The sequence below is a fragment of the Mya arenaria genome, chromosome 3, assembly GCF_026914265.1.
Source record: "Mya arenaria isolate MELC-2E11 chromosome 3, ASM2691426v1".
NCBI classification, from domain to species: domain Eukaryota; kingdom Metazoa; phylum Mollusca; class Bivalvia; order Myida; family Myidae; genus Mya; species Mya arenaria.
In genome coordinates this window covers 81,263,432-81,282,521 of record NC_069124.1, presented here as the reverse complement: position 1 = coordinate 81,282,521, position 19,090 = coordinate 81,263,432, and the positions used below count along the sequence as shown (strand labels likewise).

Below are 19,090 nucleotides of genomic sequence, written 5' to 3'. Positions count from 1 at the left end.
GTACAGCAATAGTTAATCAAAACAGAGACTTCTCTTAGCTAAACAATGGTGAGGTGCTTCTGAAAGTTTTGGGAAATGCCAGGTCCGAACATACCGCCTTTTCCCAGCTGTGTCAATTCAAATACAAAACCTATATCGACGTTATATCAAAATCACAATATCAACTATACGTTTTCTGTAATTCAGATCAATGCTCTTCCTGATCAATGATTTAACAATTTTGTTTTTGGATCGCAGATTTGTCTTCATTACAAAAAGAGTCTCAAGGCACACACATATTGAACACTGTTTTCGGCGCTAACGTCGTGAACACGGTTCATCTAGTTGAACGTCTCTAATCTTATGAAGTTGTTGCATGATTTCGATTGCATTTGTAGAAATCATCTTTCAAACTATCTTTTTGAACTTACCAAACCCGTCGATCTCGGAGTAATAGTGTTGACAGCGGAGCAATAATGTCGCCCGCGGAGCAATAGTGTCGACCGCGGAGCAATAGTGTTGATAGCGGAGCAACAGTCTACAGAAAACTATTATCTGCTGGATAGGAACCATGTTGACTGAAATTTATTAAAACTGAAAAAATCGTTTAACTTATGTTATTTATTAATTAATCAACTATATATTGCAACGTACTTCCATTCCAATGTGTAATCATTATGCTATTTAAGGCGTTTGTCGTTGTTTATTTTCTTATATGGGTTTATTTTTACCAAATCGACAGTCGCTTTACATGTGCATACATATTTATGATGGCGTATGTAAATAACATCCAGTGGATAGATAATGTCTTTCTATCTAAGGTGAAATGATCACCATGAAAAGAATTTTCTTCCTATGAAATGATATTGCATATTTCAATCATACATATAATTTGAAGAAAATGCGTTATTTACTCTCTACAAATCTGCACATATACTAGAAGTTCAATTATAAACAAACGCTACAACAGTTATGGCATAATTACGCCCACCTAAATATCACCAAATGTATTGTTAAAAGGGTTACTCGTTTTTATGACAATTATGTAACCGATAAAACTTGCTTATCATTATCAATGCATCTTATATGCTTTATTGCACTGCTCGCTTTCTCATAACTTTGTATGACACGAGTTTATTGAATACAGTTGAAACTTGTAATGACATATGACGTAAAATTCGTGTAAGGGTGTAATTCCATGCTCTTCATATTCTTTCAGTAAGATGCATTTTTGAAACCTTTACGGCTGCCATTTAATACTTATTTACCACCCAAACATTCTGTTTTTCACATTATGCAATTAGTATCTACAGCAGGAAATGGCGTTAGGTGTATGATGCGGTTGAGTTGGTATTCAGCACGGAACATTCTATGGCTTTATTACGCACGAGGAATAGTTTTACGGCTGGTCATGTGAAACACGTGGTTTTAAGTAGTTCAACGAAAGAAGTATGGTATGGGCAAAATGAGCGAATGGTGCAGAAAACGCAAATGTTGCGTGCTTTAGCAAAGACAATGCTCATAATAACATGTGTATAACTGATCTCTGCCATCTATTATGCTTGCTAACTTGTGCCGGATCGCTCATGTCATGATATAATGATAGTAGCATGCAAATGAGCCCCGCAGGTGGTGGTCAGGGTATAACGGTACGATGGACACTTGTTTAGCACTTACCAGTATGTTGTAATAAGGCACTTGGTATTACGTAAAAGGTATTTCATTAAATGCAATCTTTTTAACAATAGTATGAACGTATTTTGGCATTTCGAAGACTGTAAGTGTCTTCCATGGCCGTCAGTCTAAGATAATTCATTCCAACCCGAGCGTTCAGATTGACGGAAATGAGGTTTACCGTGTTTTCGCAGAAGAACCTTAGCGAGGGTTGGGATAAACCTAGTTTACATTGTTTCCACCTGTAATCTTCTGTGTGCAGGTTTAAAAAAGTAGTTCGATGCGGGTACCTTTTATCTTTGCCTAAGGATTTCCAACAGAGCCAAATAATTGGATCTACTTATCTAGGTTGGGAGAAAACATGTTTCCTGGAGCTAATCCTATAACCTAAGACCTGCTTTGTTGTCCTAGTGAAGTGACTTGGTTCCAATATTTACATAATGTAAAGACAGCATTATGTTCGCTATTCGTTTTAATTCTATATAGGACTAGATAGGAATGGATAAAACATATGATTAACTAGCATGCTAGATCTTATAAGGGACCATTACAATTTGCATAGAAAGAAGACTCCAGAGACATTTCTAAAGAAGGATTAAGGGCGAGGATCGTGCCAGCTCTAATCAATGCGACCTTCCTTGATTCACTGTCTTCGTAGAACCAATTTCCATTTTTCTGTGTGCGATAATCGTGATGTAGAAGATGTTGCTTTGTTCATTTTTATTTGTAATTCTTCTAATTCTAAGATCTTCATTCAGATAATGTGTATGGTGAAACATTCAATATTTTATGCGTTTGTACGCGCGAAACGCCATACTATAAGTTTACGTTTTCAAAGTAAAGTCTGAACTAATTTTCGTACAAATAATATCTGACAGGCATTTATAGATCCATTTATTGCTTAATATCGGTACAAAGTTAACACAAAGAGATATAACGAATAATATGTATATTATTGTATTTTTTTCAAATTTCACTTTAAATCCTATTATATGTGTATGTGTATGTAATCACTAGCGCATCCAGAGGAGGAAGGGGCGCAACCGGCACCCCCCCCCCCCTCACGTCGTACATATTGTTTTTATTTCAATTTTATAAAATGTAATAACCTACGCCCAAAATGCACCATTGTGGATCAGAAGGTGTTCTGGGGATTACTTCTAAACCCCCTGCCAACACTTTAAACCAAATAAATTTCGGCTCTGAGAGAGGGGCGCAAATCAAAACCTTACGCCAATAAATCACGCCCCTTCTAACGTCATATCCTGGATCCGCACTGGAAATGACTGATAAAGTATATCAAGAAGCAGTAGGGAATAAAATATGGTTGACTCTTGAAGATTGACAGACACTGATATGCTGCCGTTTGACAGTCACGAATATGTTTTAGTTTGACAGTATCTGATACGTTTAATAGTTTGAAAGTATCTGAAATGTTAAAGTTTGACAGTATCTGATATGTTAAAGTTTGACAGTCACTGACATGTTATAGTTTGACAGTATCTGATATGTTATAGTTTGACAGTATCTGATATGTTATAGTTTGACAGTTACTAATATGTTGTAGATTGACAATCACTGATATGTTATAGTTTGACAGTATCTGATATGTTATAGTTTGACAGTATCTGATATGTTATAGTTTGACAGTATATGATATGTTATAGTTTGACAGTTACTAATATGTTGTAGATTGACAGTCACTGATATGTTATAGTTTGACAGTATCTGATATGTTATAGTTCGACAGTATCTGATATGTTATAGTTTGAATGTCACTGATATGTTATAGTTTGACAGTCACTGATATGTTGTAGATTTGCAGTCACTGATATGCTGTATTTTGCCAGTATCTTATATGTTGTTGTTTGACAGTCACTAATTTGTTGTAGACAGTCGCTGATATGCTGCTGCTGCTGTTGTTGTTGATGTGTTGTTGTTGTTGTTGTTGAATAGTCACTGAAATGTTATTGTTCGACAGTCACTGATATGTGTAGTTTGACGGTATCTGATTTGTCGAATTTATGTACAGGATTATTGTTTTTCTCTGTATTCTTTAGAAAATGGTTTGTACCAAATCATTTCACTATTTAACGCAAGACGTTGTTACATCTAATAAAGTTTTTTTACCTAAATATTATCGTTTGATGAATTATCGATCACTTTAAATTGCAAATTAATGGGCACACGTATTTTTATAGTTCATATAGTCATGTTACAACAAATATTTGTACCTTTTGTATAGATGAAACGATATGAAATAAACGACACCTTGGCTTAAATAAAGCTCAGAGTTAATCGCGTTGGCGTGTGCCGACATTGTGTGTGTTTCCTAGCCACAAGAGTGCTAACAAGACGTTCATGGCATTATTGACAGCCTTCAACAAAGAACATGTCCACTATTGTGGAGGAAATATGTTATTTACAAGCTTCAGGAAAAAATAAGAACACATGTTGTCATCTCAACTGTATTACATCTAAGTCAATGCGTCTTAAGGTTGTCCGGTTAGCGCAGTGGTAAGCACACTCGCTTCTCACTAAGGCGTACAAAGTACGGCTTCGATTCCCGACGCGGATGTATTTGAGTTTGGTTTGTGGTTACCGCGATGGAAAATGTGGATTTTCTCCGCGTTCTTTCTTCACAATCGTTGTGAATAATTATATTTTAAACAAACCACTGTTCGTATAAAGTCAACATGTTTTGAATGAAGTGTGTGGCATTAGCTACTTAAGATGCATTAGAAGTGTTTGGGGGATTAAAATCGGTATAAATAATTGAATTAAAATAGCGTCGTCCTTCTCCCATTCCTAACCCAATAGTGTGAGAGAGGTGATCCGCTAATGGATCTGCATGGAGGGTGTTTTAACAGTGATCATATTTATACGATTTGTAAGTTTGAGATAATGACTTGGTGTCACCATTGTGGTTGATACTTTTGTTACGAAGTTCCTCTTGCTAAATGGGCGACCCATTTTCATGCCTCTCCATTACGGGATTTGTGCTCGGCGGTAAAATGATATTTCCGTGATGTCTATCTCTGTATGGGAATGGTTGAGTCCTAAATGTGTAACGTATTTAAAGATGAACTCTTACTCCAAAATAAGATGTACCACAATTAATTAAATATAATAGTTGAGACGGTAAATACATTCTACTGCAATAAATAAGTCAATAACGAGTATAATAAAGTACGGGTTAATTCTCAAACGCATGGTATACGTGTTGTATGGTTATCAATTTATCCCATATGGGATTGTTAGCAAATGTCTTTATACATATTTGTACAACTGTGGGCATAAAGCATCAAACCACAAACAGCCATTGGATTATATCTCTTTCCTTTAATGTCCCGATTTTCAGGCGCTACACAAATAACTATGGGATTTAGCTGAAACCTTTCAAGTCTGTTTTAAATAGCTTTTCGAATTGATCAATTTACGCTGTCGACTTATATGGTAGTTTAGACAAATACCGCACCTTTTGTTAAATTTAAAAAGGCAACCAAGACGTACCTTTGATCAAAGGTTTCGACATCCATATTTTCTACCATCATTGAGACTCTTATATGTTTAATTAGTCATGGACGATCAAAACGTAATTGTAGATGCTTGACCCCAGAGTACTTGTCAGGCCTGTTCACTGCTGAATATCTCTCTCCAACGCACACAGAACGAAACGGGTTCTTCTTTTACTGCATGGCTTCTCGCCACAACCACCGAGCTGCTGCGAAATCAATTTGGGACGCCGACAAATAAACGAAACGTGGTGTAATTTGTGGCAACAGGAATATATTATATTTTAGAATATTATTTCCGTGAAAACTGTGTTAGGATTTGATGGGTTTTCCAGTGGGAGGAATAAATAACGTCCGAAAACAGAATTGCAATCATTTGTCTGAAAATAAATGTAGTTTTCCAGTTTATATTTCTTTTTACTCACACATGAACCGGAATAAACATTACAGCCTTTGGTAAACTAACATCTGATACGCCCAAAGAGTTTTGATATGTTTCCTTTTCGTCTATTTTGATTTTAGCTGTGTGGGGAAATATAGTTTCTTTTATACATCCAGAAAGTAAACAATTCAAAAGAATGTCCTTCTGGGAAAAGTTCACAAATAGACCAGGAACATTTCAAATGTACTGAACGTAAAACAGGAGGCAATCAATAGGCAACAACAGTTCATAAACAACTGGAATGTGGAAACTAACGAGAAAACTGTAAGCGGTGGGTGATGGTGTGTCGGTGAAATGATGGGGTGTGTTAATTTACCGGATTTATTGAGTCATGTGATCTTGATATTGGTGCTGGTCAGTGTCGGGGCTTCGAAAGGTACGGTATTTCTGGGTGTCCATTGGCTTTCTCAACTTTGTCAAACGTTCTAAAAAAAAACAATTTAGATTTCCGAAACTTAAGTGTATTCAACTCAATAATGTAGCATGAAAATAAATTACATTTCGTTTAGCATGCTATATATAACCGGATAATAGAACTCGATATTCTACAGTTTTGTATCATTTCCCGTTCTTTGAAAAATCCTGATTTGTAATCGAAATAAAATATTACCAATAAGCATTTTTATGGATTCATTAATCAAATCAGCACAATTACTCCGTTATCTGGGCTTCGGTGTGGGTTTCGACGCTGCTCATTCGAGTCTTTAAGATGAATAATTGGAAAAATTAATAACAGTCCTGACTCACGCTGAAGCTGGTGACACCGTGATGCGTCAGGCTTCTGCTGTGAAATAAAACCAGCGGACTGCATCGAGATGATTGCATGTAAAATAATTGAAACATTGATTGTTACTAGTTGTTCCTATTTCGTCAAGTATGGTGGCTGCATGAAGCTGCACCGTTGCAAGATAATTATTTATTTCGTGCTTTTCAGTGAAATATAGAGTTTTATCAGGTAAATAGTTTTACTGAAAATAACAAATTTAAAATCCACTTTTAAAGTGATTTTTTTTATCAAATTAAAAAATCATACTTTTGAAACAGCAAATTATGTCTGAAAAAATTACCGACCTTATTATTCTAATTAATCTTCATGCAAATGCTATGATGTTAAAGAATCTTAATTTGACTGTAATCTAGATCATACTCTGGTTTAGTCAATACAAAGTGATGTGCTGTACATGAGGGGCGTGCCACAGGTAGCCGGGCAGCAAATGGGTATGCAAAAGACGGGGTAGGTAAATGTAGTAACATAGAGATACATCTCCGAACGCAAGCGTAAGAGGAACCGAAAATTAATGCATGTAGTGTAAGTTAGTAATTTATTTCACCATTAGCAATCATAGAAAAACATATTTTCATTAAAGAAGTTCCATATACATGTAATGTCGTTCCTTTTGATAATGATGCCATGATGTTAAAATAAAAGTCCATTACGAGACCATTTTAAAAATATGCTCTCTAGATTTCGAGACAACCCCTGTCCGCATTTGCGAAAAATACATAGTGCTTTAATTACAGTCTGCAAAACTATAAAAAAAAAACTTGAGCGTCGGAATCATAAAGATAGAATCTCCTTCTTAGCATTTCTCATTGAACAGACTCGCTCAATGTGTTTGTCTTGTTTTCTCTGACATAGAAAATTCATTTCGAATACTGCTATATTGCTATTTTATGGGAAAGTGCGGTGAAAAATGTACCGACCTTATTCTACAAATCAATCTTTATGCAAATGCTATGATTGTATTGAATCTTAATTTAGCTATAATCTAGATCATATTTTGGCAATTCAAGACAAATTGAAATGCTTCGGTCTCTGCATTATACTGTTAATGCTTATATCGATCGAGTGAAATTAATGGGAGTAATCCATTTACAGCAAGATGGAAAGCTTATCATCTGCAGCCAATTGTATAGAACTGGTTTAATCGTTGGTTTGGTCAAAGCTAGTATTATGTTTTTAATTGGTCAATATGTAGATGAGAATATTGTTGAATATAAATTTTTGTTACGTAAACTATTAAGTTTAAGTATAAAAAGCTCATAAAGTCCGAATTATATATTCGCGTTTGTTCTTAAAAATATTTTGTAGATAATATGTTGGTTAAACTGGATAATTATGGGTCATGTTTAAATTAGTACGAAATGAATAAAGAACGTAAATCTTGTTTAGTCCAAATCACACATCGATCATCGAGTATAATTTGGATATGGACAGTTTATTGATGAAGAAACGGAGCATACGGGCAAATATATCGCCGGTGTCAGTTTAGTTGGTGTTAAAAATGGGTCAGGGCAGGCAGGCAGGCACGCACGCACGCACGCACTCACAAACAGACAGACAGACAGATAGTGTATTTAGACTTGTACAATGTTCATCGTCAACAACACATATGTAAATAATGGCCTATATCATAGTATCAAACAATGTATTACAAACGATTATATACAAAACACAACTCAAAAAAGTTAATACGTAACAACAAATTGGTTCACTATTGTTATTGTTATAATCTATCTAAATCAGAGGCTGAAATGTTGTACGATACTGAGTTCGAATAGTAAATATCGAGGATCTAAATTACTTCTCATGCATTGGGACATACCGATCTAAAGAAATTCAAACAAAATAATAGCTTTATTATGTAGATATAATGATTACCATGATAACAGGAGACATATTGCCAAATTTTCAATGATATGTTAGAATTCTAATTACAATTGCAAACATTATATTGTTAATTTTCATCTGCACGTAACGTATTTAAAATAAAACAAAACGTATTTATAAGCAGTTTTAAAATGCTAAGCTCAGTTCAATGTCTGTTTTTATTAATAAGTTATTATAAACGGGTGTTGTGTGTTGTTGCAAATAATGACGATGCAATGATTGGATAACAACATTGACCATTGGCTAAGCCATCTGTTGGGCTAAATTTTGCCGAGGAACTTGCTGGACGCTCCTGGTATTGACAAAATGCCAATGTCATGCAATTGACCCGGATGTTTGCTGACAGGCTACAGGGTGCAACTTGTGTAACAACTAAATGTAAATTGGAAACAAGTTATTATGTAAAGAATGTTCCCTTTAGAGTTTGAAAGCAACATTACATTCCCTGGCATGCACTACTCCGATATCATGAGACCTACTTTATTTTACATGAATTGATGGGCCTTTCTACAGCTAATTACATTAACGTTCAGACAGCCTCATGTCCTGATTTCGTTTTAATATTGAATTAGACCTTAAAGAATGAATAAAATCGTGATTAATTTGCATGTTAGATCATATCAGGAAATCCTACAATTTTTGCATAACAAAGACATTCCGAAAACATTTCCAGAGAAGGATTTAGCAAATCTTAGGGATAATGTATCATTCTCGTGCCAGATCTTAGCAATCCGATACTGATAGAATTATGTCCTCGTAACGTGTTGTTTTTGTCTTTATGCAACACTTGTAATTTAGAATATATAGAGGATTTTTGTTGATTTTAGTGTAATCATGTAATTTTATTTCACAAGTGTCATAGTAAAACGCCACGAGTAAAAATATAGTTTTTCGATGATCACAAGTGAAATTTAGTACCAACTTACACTAAAATGTACTATTTTTCTGTTTCATATGCTTAATTTCGGTGTTTCATTGGTATTTTAATTTGTTTTTCTAAATACCCCTTTTTGAAAAGTGTGACGGCGCTACCTGTGGGACGCCTCTCCGCAAGCAGTTTTGATCGCTGATGACTGTCATTTCCAGTTCAGGCTCATTGAACAATAGTTCTTTAATTTATTGTTTCCTTCTTGTTTAATTGCATTTCTTATGATTAGAGCATTCATAAATGACCTTTTATGCATCTATGTTCCAAATGATATCACTTAATGCACGGAAGAATTATAAATTAAACAGGGCATGAATACATGACTAAATTACACTTCAAAACATTTACTGAATGAAAATTGGAAAGGTCGAACGTGTTTCAATCACCCCTGATCAGAGATCAGTCGGATTCGCTTGAAGACGGGTCGTTTACCGGATAAAGAGTGAAGACACCGCTTAGTTGTTGACAAATTCTTAGGCGTTAGTAATATCTACAAACTATCAGTAAATTGTGGTGTGAATTTTGCGGAAGTTCGAACTACAAAGTCATACAATCCCAAAAGACATTGAATAGATGATATAACATCAAATTTATGTTCGAGCAGTTTTCGACCGTTATTTGTAAAGTACGAAAAAGCAATTGTTTGAGCATTCAGTTTCAAGTTCAAGAAAACATTTGAAAACAGGATTACTTCCAAAAATATCTAATTTAACATATGCAATCGAATTTTTATTTTTGGCAACATTTAATGGTTCAAAAATAAGGTGGATTTTAACAAGGGGAAATAACTGCTCTTGAATTTAAAAGTAGCTATAGATAATATTTTCACTCCTTAGTAAACAGTCAAAATGGATATTTTCACTGTTGTTATTTCACTGATAACCAGTATGATGTCGATAATTATTCAACTTGAGCAATATACAAAATAGCCATTCTGTTTAACAACTTGTGTGTATGAAGCGTCGTCAAAACATTTTCATTCAGGTAAAAATTAATGCAATTTGTGTATATGTTCAGACTCTCAGAATGATATCCCATCTATCTTAAACACGCATATTCTCCTATATGAATACACAAATGATGACTGCTTAATTTCTGTCGAATTTATTGATAAGTCATTTTGAATAAATTAAGTCTGTTTTGTATTTCTTTCTGGTGTAACAGTTGTACAAATCCTGGATCTGTTTAAACGACTGTACATATACTGCACGTATGTATTCACAGTCAACTAACACTGGTGACAATTACTTGTGTGATGTATTGCTTTAACGGGGGCATAGTTTCGCACTCTGAACTCTTCTATTAAAATCATTGACTTATCGTTACATACAAAATAATAAATCATGTGTATCTCTTTTGAATATTAACGTGCTTAATGAATTGTCTCTTTACAAATAAACTCATTTACAATCCAATATAGGTTTTATAAATGAAATATCATATTTTTATTAACCATTAACCACTTTTAATTACATTGAATGGGAAAACGTATTTTTACAGCTCGTTTATTTAACAACCAAAAAAATCATTTTTGTATAGATGAATCGATGATTAATTAAGTACATCTTGGCCTGTGTAAGTGAGTTTGAAGTTTTGTTTGTGGAAACTTTCTGTTCTGCCAATCGCGTGTTACCCCTGGCCACAAAAGAGTACTAAGGAGATATTAACAGCATTATGAAAGCACTCAATAAAGACTTGCCGACCATTGTAAAAGAAACACTCTCTATTGAAATCACAGGTACAAACTTTCTACTGCATTAAGTTTAATCATTGTTCGTAAGTTGACATGTGGTGAAAGAAGTGTGGCATTAGCTTCGTATGATGAATATAAACTGTTTGGATATTTAAAAACCTAATTAATATTTCCATTGACATAGGGTCGTTCAACTCCCATTTCTAACCAAATAATGTGAGAAAGGTGATCCGCTAATGGACATGTTTGCAATGTTTTAAAAGGGATCGCATCAGTATAAAATGTAATTGCTAAATGGGGGACGCATTTGCATGCCTCTCGGTAACAAGGACTTTGATTGTGCTGTTAAATGATATGTCCGTGATTGGGTCTTAAGTCTTAAAAGTGTAACGTATTTACAATATTGTTGAGATGGCAATTACATTGTATTGCAATAAATAATTCAATAAATCTACACATTTAAATAAGGATTATTTCTCAGATTCATAATGTTTTTGATGTACAGGCAATTCTATTTTACATGGACTTCTTAACTCTCTTATGACCTCCACATTGTCAGGAGCATAAACAATAAAAAAAAACTCGAAAATTAACAATCTCTTCAACTATTAACAAGTTTGAAAAAGAAACCTTCCAAACAAACTGTAAATTCTAAGGCTTCAAAAAACACACGTGCTACGTTTAGTGGAAATCGTATATTATTTACTCTTAAAACAAAGTCGTGGACTGTCAAAACCAATACGTTACTAAGTGGTTGATGTTTACCGAGTGTGCTGGTGTCCAGTGACACTGGTAAAGTCGGAATCGATGCCTGGCCATATCAGACCAGGTCTGATGAGTCATGCCGGCGCCTCCTAAATATTGACCTTCTAATTTAAATTGAGGCCCGATAACTCTGCAATACCCACAGAACGGGTTCTTTATATACTGCATCGCTTCTCTTGGCCACCTAGCTGCTGCCAAAAAAACTCTAACGGCTTGGCACGCCAACAAATAAACGAAATGTGTGTAAATGGTGATAACAGGAATGTACTATGTTAAAGAATAGTTTTGTTGGAGTAAACTAGGGGTGATTGTGGTAGGTTTTGATGGGTTTTCCAGTGGCAGGAACAAATAACTTCTGAAAACAGAACTTGTAAATTAGTGTGTGAAATAACCGTGATGCCTCCCTAGCTTTCTATTCACTCGTATGTGAATCGGAATAAACGGACCGTTGTTTTACAGCTTTCGGTAGAATAACTTGATATGACCAACGTGTTTGATAGGTATCTTGTATTAAAAATCAATTATATTCATTAAATTTCCTCTTGGTAATGAAAACAATGTTCACATAACTAATATTATAAAAACTGTTGTTGTTTTTTTAAAAATAATCATATAGAAAACAAGACAATTATAAAGGAAGAGAATGCAAAACAAAAAATAATAGACAAAAACAGTTCATAAATAACTTTAAAACTGGAATGTGAAGTAGTAATGAGGAAGTTGTTAGCACGAGGTGATAGTATGGCGGCGTAATAATGGGGTTTGTTAAGGTACAGGATTGGTTAAGTTGTGCGATCTTAATGTTGGCTCCCGCGAGTGTCGGAGATTCCGCAGGTACCCTATTTCTGAGTTTCCATTGGCTGTGTAAAATCCTTGCCCATGTTCGTGAAGTTGGCTTTATCATCAGAAATTGTCTTAGTGTACCCTGTCATTGACTTCCTGGGCTCACAGTTTACTCAATTATGTCACTCCAAAATAGATCAGAGGTATGGTCTATTTAAGAAAGTCACTATACTATATAGCATTTCACGTACTTTGACACATTCTGATCTGTAATCTAGATCTTACATTACCGCTAAACATTATCATTAATCAATTCAGCATAATTGAAAGTCTTTAAGACAAATAATTGTAAATTTAATAATGTCCCTGAATCACGCTGGAGCTGCTGACATCGTGATATGTCAGGTCTCCGAGCTGAAATAAAACCAGTGCACTCCATTAGGATGATGGCAAGGCAAAACAAATGTAATATTTATTCGAGCTTTTGTTAATGGTGCCTGTCTGCCTGAAATTGAATGCAAATATATTTGGCAGTTGATCGAATAAATAGGAAGCGCTTTAAAGCTTTAAAATATCAAATTTAATGTTTTTTTTTCATTTTTAAAGTGTCCATCATTTCATTAGTAGTCAAGACTTGAAAAACATAGGGCAACCTAATAATAAGGAATAAAACAAAACGTGTGTTAATGCCTGATTGAACGTGACTATTGACGGGTTAAGTAATGGTAACCACTTATCATTTAGGTACATTCTACCGAATCAGATGAAAGTAAATTATTCAAACTACGGAATGACAGCTTCTATTAACTTGCGTATTGAATTGTCGAATATTCAGCATGTTTGAATGCATATATTTACCTTTAAACTGTACATGTTTTAAGTAAACTCATGGCTCATATATGACAAAAATGAGCGTTACAGTAAACACACTATACAAATAAAAAGAGTCCTTAAAAAGAAAAATGTATTATTTTGGAAGAATAGAGAAGTGTTTTTAATTGTTAATACTGTAGAAGTAGAATTTTACATCGAACTTAAGTAGAAAAGTGCATTTGGTTGTCGCTCACGTCGTAGGTATAAATATAATCTAAGCTAGTTCTCTCATAGTCTCAGAAATGAATAAAGGACGGGATTAATGGCATTCCCAGAACGAGGGTTTGTTTACAAGGTTGATTTATACGACATTTACAAGACCAACATTCGCCTCCCAAAGTCCATTTTATGTCCATTTTCCCGACTTTACGCCTCAAGCACAATGCGCACAATGGGTAAAGCACTATCAAACCTTGGATCAATCACCATTCAACAAAAAGCATCACGCCGATAATTATCGTAAAGCACCGTATTCCTCCGAGTCCTCGAAATGGTCGAACTCACTATTCATTATTAATCGTTTTGTTATTTATTATATTTGTTCCTTAGCAATCCGAGCTTAACAGGTTTGATCTTTGAATGTACGAGCACTTGCGGAATATGATGAAGCTACTAATAAAGTATTTCATTACTAAAAAGTTAGACATTTTTATTAAATGAATGTTGAGTTTTTAATATTAACGAACATACCACCATGCATTCTCATTCATCAGAGGTTCGATAGTGATAAATCTGGTACCCATAGCATCATCACTCTGGTGAACGAGAATGACCACCATGCTACACCAGAGGAAAATGAAAAAGACATCCGTCTGCCTGCATAATTATGACATGTAGACATTTATGTGGTTTCCGACATAGAGCTTTCTTCAGTCCTGTCACGTAAGGATTGAATGTTTTAGTATTGTGGTTCATTGGAGTTTGCCATTTGGCCAGAGCAAGGTTATGGACTTCACGATTATCCGTGCACTGGCCAAAAATGTTCAAACACAGCTGAACCGCAGTTCTAAAATAGCCAATGCGTATATTTAAATTCATTATTTGAAAAACAATGTTTGTGATAATCCAAATAACCGTGCTCAAAAATAACGCTTCCAGGTTAACTGGGCGTAGAATTACTCGGCTGTTTGAGCAGCAGTGCATCGTCAGTGACGTCACTTGCTTCATAGACGTCATATACATTTTATCACATTCTTCGTTTGACCACGGACCTATAAACCGGATCTATAGGTCCGTGATTTGACCACGGACATGTAAACCGGGTCTTAGGTCCGTGATTTGACCAATCAATCACAATGTCGTTTTATTCAAATCAGGTATTCCAAAGATATTGCGTTTGACTGCAATTACAAGTGTGCGTGAGTCTAGGGCGGAGCAACAGGCGTGTAGACATTTAAGAATTGTCTTTTGACATACTAATGCGATAATGTAATGCAATTAACCTTTTAGACAAATAGTAGTATTTCCCGCAAAATCAATTCTGTCTCACTGTCTTTCTTAGTTGGAGAACACTGTTTTTGTATTAAGCAATCGCTTTAAAACTGTCATTGCCAATTGTGTTAATGATCATTAAGCTGCGTTAACAACGAGCCAGACATTACAGGTGAAACAGATGATAGCACAAGAGAGTAACACTGCATATGACGATATCCTCGACATACCCGTGTAGTCGCAAACGCTATACATATTGTTGTCTAAAGCATCTGCGGTTCAACGGATTACATTTGCTAAATACAGCAAATAAACTAAGAATGTAAGGCACTTACAGGTCGAAAAAAACACGCAAAGACATATATGTATCGGAACTAACGCGCGTTCTTCTGTGTCCTTATTTACCGTATGCAATCGGTTTGTGCGTTTTACGCCAAATCTTGCACAGTCAGCAAAATTGTCAGAGAAGACAACATCGTCTCCTTCAGCATTTCACGTGATTACAGATAAGATGGTCTGGTCATTTCTTATCTGTAGGCGTCACATTTCAAGATATTTCGTAATTGGATATTTTGCCGCTATTCAATTCCAATACGTCCCACTTTGCCGGATCGTAAACACTCTAATGAACGTTTCCAAGCTCGGGGAGTGTTGTAATTAGGTCTAACTGGAAACCTCGTTTGCCGACAATTCTCAGACTGATCAGGCAAGCCAGTGATTCGTAATGTTTTAGCAATTACAGTATAAATAAACTCTTGTTCTCTTGATAAAAAAACAAACTCAGAAACAGTTCATAACTTCATAACAAAAACCCTTCATAAAAAATATGGGTAAAAGAGGGTTTATTCTCGTAATGATTACAATTAATGCATGCTGTTGGACATAACAGCATAACTGTGCGCAAGCAACACCATAAACATTCTCTGAAACTCTTGTATATATCTGATGGACGACATTAAATGCCACTTGGGCGTTCTGGTACTGTCGAGTTACTTTACTTCATTTCATGCGCCATTCTCCTGTGGATACTAAAACATTATAAAACTAACAGCTATTTGTCTTTGTCGCTCGTAATAAAAGTGAGACATGTATTGATGTTTTGTAATCCATTAACGGTTGACATAAAGTAGTTTTTGGCTTTTTGCTAAGGAGTTTCTTTTTATACCCTGTATATAACTTGACTTCTTTAATAATTTAGTAATTTGAACGGACGTGTAAGACAATGGTATGACATTGTTGGGTGAATATATGATTGGCAGTTCTTGCATTCCTGGCATGAGTGGGCTGGTTCGCATTATACTGCATAGCACTGTAAGAATTAGTGAAAACCACGTTACTTCAAAGCGAACGATTAATGATAATATCTCACAGACATCCAATATATCGTTTACAGAATAATTTTCCCGGAAAACATTGTTTCCACGTGCTAATAACCAAATAATTGTCTATTACTGGTATGATTTCATCTTCAAAGATTCCACTTGCAAAGCTGGTTTGGGGTGGTACTGTTTGAACGACTTTAGCTGCATTGTTGACGCTTGAATTCATGTTAAAGGTAATAAGTATGTATATACCAGACTAAGTAACCATTTAATTCTGGTGAAAACATACCAATAACCCTTTAACAAGCAAAGTGTTTGAGAACTTACCCAGCCCTTTTTAAATATATCAATTAACCTGATTAACATCAATAATGGCTAATGATTTACCAAAATAAGGGTAAGGCAGATATGAAAAATACAGTAATTGCATTGGACAAAATATAATTAAGAACATTTAAATGTATTTGAAATGTAATGGGTTCAATCCTTCGCCGCTCATTTTGTCAGTCACGGAACAACAGCTGGAAATTGTTAGATGTATCGGTGAAAGGTCGTTAGTGTGCGCCAGTGAATAGTGTTGGCACCAGACAGCGGCTTATTGAACGCTTATTTAACAACAGACAGTCTCTGGTGAATATTACTGCAATTTAGCAAATGGAATAGATGTTTTCAAACTAAATACTTTGGTTTTCAAATCTTAATGTTCCCTGTGTAATCATCCGTTAATGGAATTTTGTATACCATTTAAATTGTACGCAAGAACGAAGGCTTGAGTTATTAGAGAAACATTTTACCTCTTAAAATAGGATTGTCGACGCTTGAAAGAAATGTAACAAGTTCAAATGCATTTTCAATTGTTATGTTCGATATAAGCATGTGATAACGCTTTGGTAAGCTTGAATTACAACAATTTACACAATGTATAATCTGTATCAATATCAGTGGCCAGTTTTTGTCAGTACCTTGTAATATCTTATATTCTTTCACTTGATGTCAGTCTACAAAAAAATACTTACCTGTAGTCCAGTTTTCTTCATCATAATAAACTCTTCATTAGAATACAACTTACATTTCCAGCCAATGAAGTTGCATATAGGCAATCATTTTAAGTATCATGCTTAATCATTAAGAATTTCGACTTTCACGTGTGTTTAAAGGTCCGCCTACTGCCACTCATCCTATACACATTCCCCGTGTCATTGACTGATGCCCGGCCGTCCAGACCTTTGTGAAAGTGAACAATGTTATAAACAAGATCGTTGTTAACTTTAAAACGTGAATTATCCCATGATGTGCGCAAACATAAACATCAAACAGATACAGCTTTCTCAAATCGTTTTAGAAATACTGCCGATCACATGTGCTTCCATTCAATTTTCAGAGCAGTACAGTATCAAGGTTAACAAGGATTGCTTTAACAACGCTGTTAACCGTAACACAGTTCTAAACAATCGACCTGTTTGGTCCGGGTTGTATTCTAGGTTAGTAAGATGACCTAGGGTAACATCTTAATGATTCAGGTATACTTCACGTAATCTTATTGATGCTTGAATCAAAAAAGGAAATAATTTTACGCTGTGAACCTAGGTCTCGGGCATTATATAAAAAAAATGTTTTTAATCAAATATATAATAATTGGCTGGACTGTTTTCGCTTCTAACCCAAAATTTAATGATTTGAAATTATTTGAATCAAGAATATTCATACTTCAAACCGAAATAAACTGTTCTCTTGAACATTCATGAACATATATTCACAAAATAAAACGCAATTTCAGCAGTAACATTCTTTATCAATAGATGTGGCAAATGGAGGCGATGTTCATTCATTGGAATGTTTTCAGTTCATACATTAAGGAAACAAAAGCGATATGTCGTACATAAAAATGTGTGACAAAGATGCAAAAAGTAGTCTCCTACAACCGGATTTTTTTATATATTTTCCCTTGGGATTAAATGAGTCTCTCTTCGATAGCTATAATTACCGGATATCCAGGTCTGGGGTTTGAAAAATACATATTTCCTCCAAATTTCAGTGCAAAACTTTGAATATTTAAGAAGAAATAAAAAAAAAAATCAATATACGAGAAACATAGAGTTTACATGACTTCCTGCTGTGATTCACAAAGAGAATCGCTGTTCACACCGTCCACCACTTGTATGTTGCAGACTCGCACGACTACTACCGGAGCCACCCGTCGTCCGTGCCCATCTTCTTGCCCGTGCCCACCGAAATCACCGTGCACCAGGGCGAGACCGCCCACCTCCGCTGTCGCATACAGAACCTTGGACCAAAGTTTGTGAGTATATTTTTGTAAAGTTATTTATATATTATAACATTTAAATCAAATACAACTTAACTCGGGAATACTGGTGGTGGATACTTGATAGTGTTGCATCGTGACATCACTGCCAATGAGATCTCCCGCGGAAATCACTGGAGGATAGATGTCTCCCTCTTTTCTGATAAAGATTTTGTTTGTTTTTGTAATGATTTACAACCTACTAAAAATGTTTTTTTTTTTTTAAATGAATGCAGTTTAAATGGATATATTTGACGGTTTGTGTAACTTGGATGTATTATAAGTACCAGTACGAGGGCCATTCAAACATACATACACTCATAAATATAAAAGTTTCCGTGATGTAATTTGGTGTAAACGCTTAGAAGAACCTCAGACTAATTTTAAATTTTGAAAGACTACATTTTAAAAGTCTACATTTTTGACAGTTATCATTTATTAAAATTTGCCGTTTCCTTTCATGTGCAAATGTCTATTTGCATATTCTAACTGCAATGTATCCCCTTTAATAAAAACGAGAGGAAATACAAGTGATATAATAACGGTGTATTTATAACGTGAACGGTTAGATATATGTACCGCACTGTTTAATTTAAAATCAGTTAAGTTCCTCTTCATTTTTCAATATTAAATTATTCCAGTATTCTTAGTAGATTTTTGTCGTAAATTATCGAAGTGTCATAGTTCCATGATTTCGCTATAAAGTTGTGTT

The 19,090-nt window shown here is 34.9% G+C and overlaps 1 protein-coding gene across 1 annotated transcript in view; it reads left to right on the top strand.

The window, feature by feature from the left end:
• The window catches only part of LOC128226318 (zwei Ig domain protein zig-8-like), an 81,360-nt gene that overhangs the window by 60,990 nt on the left and 1,280 nt on the right, over nucleotides 1–19,090 (top strand). Inside the window, exon 2 of the mRNA XM_052936202.1 lies at nucleotides 18,245–18,375. Within this exon, the coding sequence (XP_052792162.1) occupies nucleotides 18,245–18,375 (131 nt within the window). The remainder of the gene's footprint in view (nucleotides 1–18,244; nucleotides 18,376–19,090) is intronic.